This window comes from Benincasa hispida, chromosome 1, assembly GCF_027475165.1.
Source record: "Benincasa hispida cultivar pf3 chromosome 1, pf3_genome.v1.1, whole genome shotgun sequence".
NCBI classification, from domain to species: Eukaryota; Viridiplantae; Streptophyta; class Magnoliopsida; order Cucurbitales; family Cucurbitaceae; genus Benincasa; species Benincasa hispida.
Genome location: NC_143478.1, coordinates 9,130,619 through 9,140,407, shown reverse-complemented (window position 1 = coordinate 9,140,407; position 9,789 = coordinate 9,130,619). Strand labels below are relative to the sequence as shown.

The 9,789-nt window shown below is 31.7% G+C and overlaps 1 protein-coding gene across 1 annotated transcript; it reads right to left on the bottom strand.

Annotated features, from left to right (window-relative positions):
- Window positions 1–3,335: 3,335 nt before the first annotated feature.
- Window positions 3,336–7,772, bottom strand: LOC120083633 (uncharacterized). The gene is made up of 5 exons (XM_039039470.2): window positions 7,198–7,772; window positions 4,685–6,962; window positions 4,097–4,157; window positions 3,789–4,012; window positions 3,336–3,669 (listed from the first exon to the last, which is right to left on the bottom strand). Exons 1-5 carry the CDS (start codon window positions 7,310–7,312, stop codon window positions 3,615–3,617), a joined length of 2,733 nt encoding a protein of 910 aa, XP_038895398.1. The 5' UTR covers window positions 7,313–7,772; the 3' UTR covers window positions 3,336–3,614.
- Window positions 7,773–9,789: the final 2,017 nt, after the last annotated feature.

The following is a 9,789-nucleotide window of genomic DNA, read 5'->3' as shown; positions in this document are numbered from 1 at the left end:
TTGGATTAATTTTTTTTATCCTAATTAGGATTTTACATAATATTTTGTACATATTATCATCTAACAAATTGTATATTTCATTTAAATTTTATCATTTTTTTGTATTTTTTATCACCTTTTATTCATTATCCTCTTATTATATTATTATACCATTAACTTCTTTTTTTGACAAACAAATAAATATTTGCTTTTGCAATCTTATTGTTTTTGCTATGGCTCTACAACGAGTTAGACTTCTTTTGTAGGTTTTGTGGTTGATGAAGTTATAAATATAGTATAATTGTTAAAGTTTAAATGAAAATGGAGTTATGAATAAGTTAACTATAAATAAACGAGTTCCCTTCTTGATTTTTTTTCCCGAATGATATTTGAATTTATATTTTATTATCAAATTAGATTTTATCTAACTACTTATTGAATAAATTACAATAAACAAAAGCTTCCTGATTTTTCTCTCCAAATTATTTTTATTTTTCTTTTATTATCAAATTTGATTTTATCTAACTAATTTTTGATTTGTTTAAATGTTTGTTGCAAATTCAATTATATGTAAATATTTTTTCATTATTTTATACATATTGTTATCAAATTAATTTGATTTTTTTTTTCATATTTTCAATGTTTTCAATTTTTCATATAGAAACACGTAAAAATGACTTACTATACTTAAAAAAAAGAAAGAGATAAATGAGAATTAAACTTTAAATGTTTGAAGCTTGTGCGTGTATATATAAATATATACATATATTTTGTTCAATTTATTATAATATTATTATTATTATCATCATCATCATCATCATAATTATTATAATTAAAATAAGATAATAAAAAATCCTAAATCTCATATTGTTCTTCTTCACTTAGTCGTCCCCCAAAATCTCATTTTCTCCTTCTCAATCTCATGTCTGTAGTCGTTGGTTCAGCAACTCTTTCTTAAATTCCTTCATCTTGACTAGCTTTTGACGACCACTCTCGCCATGTCGCCAACTTTTTTTGCTCGCACACATGTTTCTTGCTTTTGTTTCTACTTTGAACATTGGTTTCAGCAATGACAATGTGAGATTGATAATGTTTAAAGTTGGCATTCAAGATCCTATAAACAAAATGGTTACATGAAATGAAGACGATGAAACTCTCTACAACTGATTTGGTGTCCAACGTAATCATATTTTCAACTTTATACTATGATTTTCCAAAACATTATATTAACATATTGGTAAAACTTTTAAAAAATAATTAAATATAAAAATAATGCTACCATAAATGTTGACGAAACCATATCATCAATGAATCACTATAAATTAAGATTTATTTCATATTCCCAAAATAAGTATATAGCTCAAATGATATAGTATTTATACTATCAACTTTAAAGTTAAAAAGATTCAATTTTTTTAAAAAAATAAATAAATAATAATTATTATTATTATAATAATTTCAATCTTAGGTGGCCGACCACTTTATTTTTAAAGTAAAAATTAATTTTTTTAAAAAAAATGCTCCAAATATTCAAACCATGTGGAAACTGGAAAGATGCACACCATTAATATTGCATCCACCCAAATTGACTATCAAACAAAATCAAAGGGAAAAGTATTTTCACAACAACCCATACTCTCATCTCTCTTAATTCAAAAATGTTATGGATGAAGTTTTGGAGGAAGCTCCTTTAGTTGGTATTGTGGTAATTACAATAATGTGGCTCACATATAGGTGGGGAGTTGTTTGTTAAGGGCTATGTATATAATATATATATATATATATATATATATATATATGGAAACTTGGAAATTGACAACACTGAAAATTCGATCAACTCAATCTGGACAGTTTGGGTTGGGTTACAAACTTATTTAGATTGAGTTGGATTCAAATAATTGAAAACTTTATAGGATGGATTGATTCATAGGTTCATTAAATATAACTCAAACCAATCGAAACCAATTATATATACAAATATTTATTTCAATTTAATTTAGTGTCATGATTTTTTGGATAATTTATTCCACAACCCTAAAATTAATTTTTTAGCAATTTAGAAATAAACTTTTCATATAAAAATTGAAAATTAAATAAAGTTTTCACATATTAATATGTTACTTATTTTTAGAACAAAAATTATAAATAAATGATCCAAGTAACCTGAACCAGGTTAATCAAAATGTTTTATGATTAGGTTAGGTTGAGTTGATCATTTAATAATGATTGTTTAAGTCGAAGAAATTTTACAATTCAAACAACTAGTTGGGTCTAAGAAGTGTTTCAAGCCAACCGGCTCACAAACACCCCTAACTCTCCTTGAGAGGGTTGTGTAGAAGGGCTGATTTTTTCGTGCTTATATACTTCTGTTTCAAACCAAAAAATGGTAATAACTTCCTTTATTTCTTTTTTAAAACATTTATTAAAAAGGCAAAACCTTTCACTTTGTTCTAATTTCTACTTTTTAGATTAGTTTCTTTTAGCAAAAGTAAACTTGCGGGAAAATATCAATTCTTTTGGATGGGGGTAAGGTGTATAAATATTTATTGACATTTGAGTTAGAATACTGTTTAAATGTATGAGTTTTATTATTATTGTTACTATTGTTATGGAAATGATTAAATGTATGAATTTTAAAAAGTTTATTCAATTGTGTATTTATCGAACTTAATTTTATGTCTGATTAGAACTTTTTTAAAAAAAAATTAAAAAAAAAAAATTACTAAGTGAATTTTGAAAGTGGCATAAAAAAACAACAGATTCGACTTGATGTAATTAAAAGTTGGTAGTAAAAATTGTCGTTGGAGTAAAATTGGATTTTTACCTAAAGTTTTTAAAGCTTTTTATCAATAAAAAGAAAAAATTTTAGACTGATTTCAAAAAAGCATCTTTAGCAAAAATACATTCTTCTAGACTCAACAGAAACCTTTTTCTTTTTCTTTATTCCTTATTCTCATTCTTTTTTACTTTTAATTTCATTAGTTTTCATAAAGAAATTCCATCACTATCTGTGATGGTCTCGGTCAATGTGACTGTGACTGGACCCATCAGTCATCGCCTCATGCTGTGTGATGTAAAAGACAAAACTATCCTTCATTGATATTGTAATTAAAGTATAAGGTAGGAGAATTGAACCTCAGTCCTCGAAATCGATAGTACAAACATTATACCAATTAAACTTCGCTCTTGTTGGCAAAACTACCCTTTCATACTTCGAATAATCTCGTTGATTATTCAATGAAACCACGACAACATGACACAGCTTCATATTAATCGTTAAATGAATCTGTGCATGCTCTCTAGTACCATTTCAATTCATGTTAATTTCAGCTGCTGCATTCACAAATCTCAGGGAGTACCAAAAATATTTCTTTTTCCTTCAAGAAAGAATGGTGGAAAACTTGATACTTATCAACAGTTGAATACAAGATTGAAGGAATCAACAATTTACAGACACATATTGAGAACATGCCACACAAACATCAACACTAAAGTAACTAAACAGATAACACTATAATAACACAAATGATGAGAGACCTTTTGCAGACAAACTATATGGCCTTCTTCATATCTAATATTATCCAAAGATGATTTGTTAACTAGACAGCTTTTTCATCCCAATGATGTTCTGTTGATTAACAAGCTGTTCTTGGAACTTTCATGCCAAATCCATGCTTTACCTTCTCAACTCTGATTCAGAAAAAAGTATGTATTGTTATTAGCATAAATAAATCATAAAGGTTTGTGACTATGACTCAACAGTTCAAACCTCAAGAAGCCACAAACAAAAGTATCAGCTTGGCACTTACGTGGGAGCTAGTTTTCCGAGGCCTTCGAGCTCTTCCCCAGTGTCCTCGTCAAGGACTCGGCCGGAGATCTCAATAATGTAAGATCTGCCCCTTGAAGTGGGAAGCCCTCTACCAGCAAGCAAATCCAAGTCTTTTTGGTGAAGCTCTCTGCCATTTACAAAAACACCACTATTTCCCCCAGCACAGTTTTCTGGCATGGGGTAGTCAAATTCTTCTATGAAAGGCTGCAAAAAGATAACAAACAGTTTGAGAACAAGGCAAAGAATCAAAATCAGAGGACAATGCATCCACGTAAACTTCAATCTTACAGGAATTATGCCAAGACAAGGTCCACCCATGACTCCCCAGAATCCGGCTCGCGCATCGTACCTGATTTTTAATTAATTAAGTTATATCACACAATTGATACAAGCGAATCGACAGAAGGAATTTTTGAAGTGGGCCTTAGCATAAATTGGAATTGGCAAACAACATCAAAAGTATACAGTAAAAAGCATCCACTTCTCTTGTATGCTTTCTACTTTTGCCAAAAAAAAAAAGCACATAAACGGCTAGACTTGCATCATGACAGATTACATAAAAAGAAGAAACAATTGGGTAGATCTTTTTCAGAACCACATAATCTCATGCATGCCTTGTATCATAAACCATAAAAAGTAATGGGAGACAAATTATATCTTAAAAGTTAAGACATTCATAGGGTTTTAATATATCCTAGGTAGATGACAATCATTGTAACCCCACCAAAACTCTCTACTTTTTCTTTAGCTTGTCCCTTGACCACTATGTCAGCCTACTGTAGCTTAAGTTTATGTCAGATAATTTGGAAATACTCTAGCAACTATATGTTATTGCTTCCTATATCATTTACATGGGAAAGTTTTAAGTATGCTTACCAGTATTTTCCTGGAAGGATTGGTCCAGCAAGCTTTTCTGCTTTCTTAACTACGCGGTATGGTATTAATTGTCCATTAACTGAAACATTACTTCTGCTCCGCTCATCTGCGTGATTAGATCTAAAACTCTTCTTGATAATGTTTGCGAAAAAAGACTCCCCTCCTTTATTGGCTTTTGGCTGGTTATCTTCTTTGTTTGCATCCTGTGACTCTTGAAATGCCACAGTATTGGAGTAGTCATTCATTGACACATCCATCTCAGTTGCCAGTGATGCTTCTTTTAAAGAATTCTGCCTTGAGGTAACCTTATTTGGTTTCACATTCTCCTGATCTGAACGGCTACTTCTGTTTCCCTTGGCAAACCTGTTTGCCACCTGATTATTAGACGAGTAATCGAAGTATGACTGAAGAGGTGAACCAGGAAGGGGAGGAGAGCGGGTAGTTTTAATTAAATTGTGTAAATTGTTTGTAGCATCCCTTGGAGCAGTTAAAACATCTGGACTATCTTCATCCTCTGAGGTACTTGAAGAGGAAGGATGAAAACTTTGCATCTCTTGTTGCTTAGTTGAGCTTAAACCTGTCCCAACGGCCTGTAGCACAGGCTCTCTGTCTGGTGACTCAAAATCGTAAACAGTGTTATCATAATCATCGGACGAGAAATTAGTACGGTTCAAGTAGCCATTAACTTTTGAATTATAACCCCTAACCGCCTGACCATCACTATCATCAACCTCTGAGAGAAATGGATCTGCCTGTGAATGATTGGAGAAAACAAGTCTCTTGTTGATAACGGTAAAACTGATTAATGTAGAACAAGCCCCACAACGAACACTTTGCTGATTCTTTACCATCATTAGCTTCTTAGGAAGTTGCAGCATTTCAAAGCAATTATTACATGTTACAAATGGAGCACCACCAGCTATTGGATAGCAATTACGACCACCACTGACTAACACTGTCCTCCGAGGACGACTGCCAACGACACCACCAATTTCAGAACTGAAGTCAGTTGGCCATCTAGAGTGAGCTTGTCGGTCACGAAAACTCAGGGGAGGATTAGTGGTTCTAATATTATTAACACATGCACCATAAGCAGCAGCGTTTTCATGAGAATATAGTGAGGAATTGTTTGGAACATCAGGAAACCTTCTATTGTAGTAAGAACCGGGTACTGAAGCTGGAACCTGTGAATATCTATTTTGACACTGGAAACAGGAGCAAGAAGGCTGATGAAAGGGAGGATTAGGAGGGTAGTGATTGAATGGATCCACACTGGTATCGACGTAATGGCCAGAATGATATTGGTGAGGGTGTTGTTGATGCACACATGAAAACTGGTAGGAGTTTTGTCTTAACATTTGTGAACCAAAATGGTCCCCAAAACGAGATGTATTAATTGGATTATGCATCGATGGATAATACCCTTGCGCGGGCATTTCAACTGCATTTGTAAGAGGAAATGGTTCTGGACAATAGGAGGAAAATGAAGGACCTGCAATACATTTGTCAGGCCCAAGTAGCTGCTGTGAGGCATTTGATCCTGAAGAACCATCCATGGGCCAAGCACCAGAGGGATAAAAAGGTTTAGCAGGTTTCACCCCACAATTGACCGGAGCCATTTGGTTCGGATTATGAACCAAATTGCAAGACTGACCAAGTTGATCCTTCAACTCATCCAGCTTCCTCAAAAGCTCAAGTCGGTCCTGTTCAAGGTGCTTAACTTTATCAGCTCCACTGGCGTTGCTGCGATTTCTTAAAAGCTCTTGGACACCAGATACGAAATCCAATCGATAATTTGTTTGATCTTCTTTGTGGTTAGAAGTTGAGAACCTCACACTCTCCATATCATCCCTTGAGTTCTTCTTCTCAACCCCCTCCTCCATCCCACCTGTTTCTCCCTTCTGCCAATCCAATTCTCTTCCTGATCCAAGCATGGTCGAGTTCATTTGAACACTCAAATCCACTTGTTTCATTCCCATCGAATTACTCAGACCACCTTTATCTATATTCAAGTTAATATCCTTCTGAACACCCCATTTATCAGTCTTGCCATTGAAGTACTCTTCACATTTCTCAGCAACCTCCACTTTATCCTTCTCTGAGCCAATTAGATCACTAGGCAAAGAATCAGGACTCGACTTAAAATCCACATCAGAGGCGTCACTAAGATCAACCGTCCCTTTTTCGGGAGTACTCGTGGATTTAGTAGACGACCCACCAACCCTGTCCTCATCAGACTTATAAGACAAAGAGTCTTCTTCCTGATTTCTAACTTTCGCTGTGAAAACAAAACACAAAAATGGCATTCTACTTCAAATTCCAGAAATACACGCACTCCATTACATTGAAGAACCAACAACAAATTCGATTTCACAGTTAAAACTTTCTAAATTAAAACCCCAATTCGAAATAATTGCAACAACCCACAACGTAGGATATAGAATATTTTCAACACGGATTCAGCTCGAACCACAATAAAGAAAACGAATAATCAACAGAGAAAAAGAAAATACCTCGTAGAACGGTACCACATCCACCGCACTGATAAACAGAGTAATCAGCGAGCTCCGGGAGAAGATTCTCACACTTGGGGCATCGAACCAGTCGCAATTTAGCCGAACCCGACATTGCAAAAAATCCGAAAGTGACAGACAGTGAAGAAAATGCAGAAAACAAAGGGAGAAGAAGAAGAAGAAGAAAACCCACAAAAGGGAGTAAAGTATGGTGGGTTAGAAGGCGAATAAAAACAGGGAGAAAGGCGAAAGGAGAAGGAAAAGCTGAAGGAAAGAAAGAAATCCCATGTGAAAAGAAGCTGAGCAGAGGATAGAAACGAAGCAAAACCTCAAATCACTTTCAGAATTGTGACATTTGGGGGTCAATCATTCTGAAAAAACAATCAATGGGGGATTAATAATCTTTGGAGGGAAGAAATTTTTCTCGGAAAATGAAGTGTAGAAGCAGAACTGCGTTGGTGTTATGAACTTACGAATCAAAAACACCAATTTCCTCTGTTTGGTAGCGCCCTGTTTTTCTTGGCCTTCCGATGCTAATGGGAATTTGTATAAAAGAAGCCCAATATCCTCAAAGCGACGTCGTTTCAAAATCTCCTCAGGATTTTTATTTTTCTTTTTTCTTTTTCTCTACTTTTTCTCATTCCTATTTTCTTTTTACTATTTATATATTTATAATAACTTACTATGAATGCTCTTTATTCTACATTGTTATTTTACTATACATATAATTTTGATTCTTTTTCTCACCCTACTATTCTATTTTTGTTTTTAGATCTCCTATTTTGTCCAATATCAACACTTATAGGTGTGAATATATTATTTAAGAATTATGTAGTGGTTAATTTTTAGTAAGTTCAAATATTTTAGTATCATAAATGTGAACAAACAAAATTAATAATTTGTTAAAATAAAATTGAAGTGCAATAAGTGAATACGGTCTTAGAAGTTTGTGAACTTATAAAAAAATTAAATAGACGCAAGTCTATAAATTTAAGTCCCAAAATTATTACTTATCTAAAATTTGAAGTTTTATTTGTTATCCAATTTCAAAGTGGGCTTTGGAAACCAAAAACTATTTTGAAATCAAAATTGATATCAAGATTTCTAATTTCATAAAATCAAATTATAAAGATCAAATGTGTGTTTCACATACCTCTATTTGTTATAATAATAAAAAGGGGCTATACCAAAATAATAATAATAAAAGAGGTGGGTAGATTTGGTTAAAAGTTTAGGAATATTTTTAATCCAATCAAATCACTTTTTTAAAAAATATTGATTAATTGAAAGTAATTTACAAAATTCTAAAAAGATTAGAACACTTAATTAATTTTCTTTTTGGAATATTGGACCAGTTAAATGCTTTAAAACAATTTGTTTGAAAATAGTGATGATTAAAAAGCAATTTACAAAATTCTAAAAAGTTGAACCCTATAATTAATTTTCTTTTGGGAATGTTTGACGAAATAACTAGTTTTAAGATACTTTTTTTAATACGTTTGATAATTAAAAGTAATTACAAAATTCTACAAAGATGAAAAAAATAATCAAATTTCTTTTTGGAATGTTTGAACAAAATATAAAAATAGTTTTAAAGCACTTTTGGCGCAAAAAGGAGATCCTAAAACTCACCGAAAATAAAGTTAGAAAAAAAGAAATTGCATAAAATCATGGAGTGTTATGTGATGGCAAATCAGTTTTGTTTAAGCTTCTCAAAAAGTAAAAGCAAAAGCAAAAAAGCAAAGCAAGTTCCCACTCCATATTTTATTTCTCTGAAATTTGTTCACTCTAGGGAGGGAAAAAATGGTATAAAATTCCGTCGATGTCGACATTTTTATAAATTTTTATCGATATTTCACATTTCTATAAATTCGACGTTGTTTTAAGAGGTAAATCTAACATTTTTATTACATTGAAGTTAAAAGAAATATTTTTTAAAACAAATATTACTAATATGAATATAACATGAATAATAAATATTGCAATTTGTTTAAAAAGCATAGACTTGTTAATTTAAACTTTTTTTCCTTTGATTTTTTTTGTTTTTACAATTTTTTTTAAATATTAAATCAACATTAATACTTTATCCACATTTTTATAAAATTGAGGTCTTCATATTTTCGTAAAAATCTCACACTTCTACCGCAAAAATAAGCAATAAAATAATAGAAAAAAATTAATAAAAAGCAATAAATTTGGAAATACATAAAATAACGTGGAAACCAAAATTGTACAAAAAACGACAGACTAGCAAATTTCTATTATGTGAAAAAAAAATTATTATAATAACACAGAATAATTATCTCCATGATCCCAATTACAAAAGCAATCTCTTGAAGTTTGTGTAATGACACCTTTGATCCATATCTCAAAGTAGAGATACAAAAGAGAATTTAATTAGATTTTACACACTTAAACTTAAAATGGGTGTTTGAGGTAAAGACTATCTTAAATTATAATAATCATCTCTTATTATAGTAAATATTATTTTGTAGTCTCCAATTAGCTATCGTCAATATCATTGCAAAACCCTAATTTGTTACAGGATTTACTATTTTACAATCATCATTTTTTTTTATTCTTTGCTACCGT

Coding starts and splice junctions, on each gene's coding strand:
- LOC120083633 (XM_039039470.2), bottom strand. CDS start 7,312: ATGTCGGGTTCGGCTAAATTGCGACTGGTTCGATGCCCCAAGTGTGAG. Junction 6,963..7,197: donor ATGTGGTACCGTTCTACGAG/GTATTTTCTTTT, acceptor TTGTTTTCACAG/CGAAAGTTAGAAATCAGGAA. Junction 3,670..3,788: donor CTCGGAAAACTAGCTCCCAC/GTAAGTGCCAAG, acceptor TTTCTGAATCAG/AGTTGAGAAGGTAAAGCATG.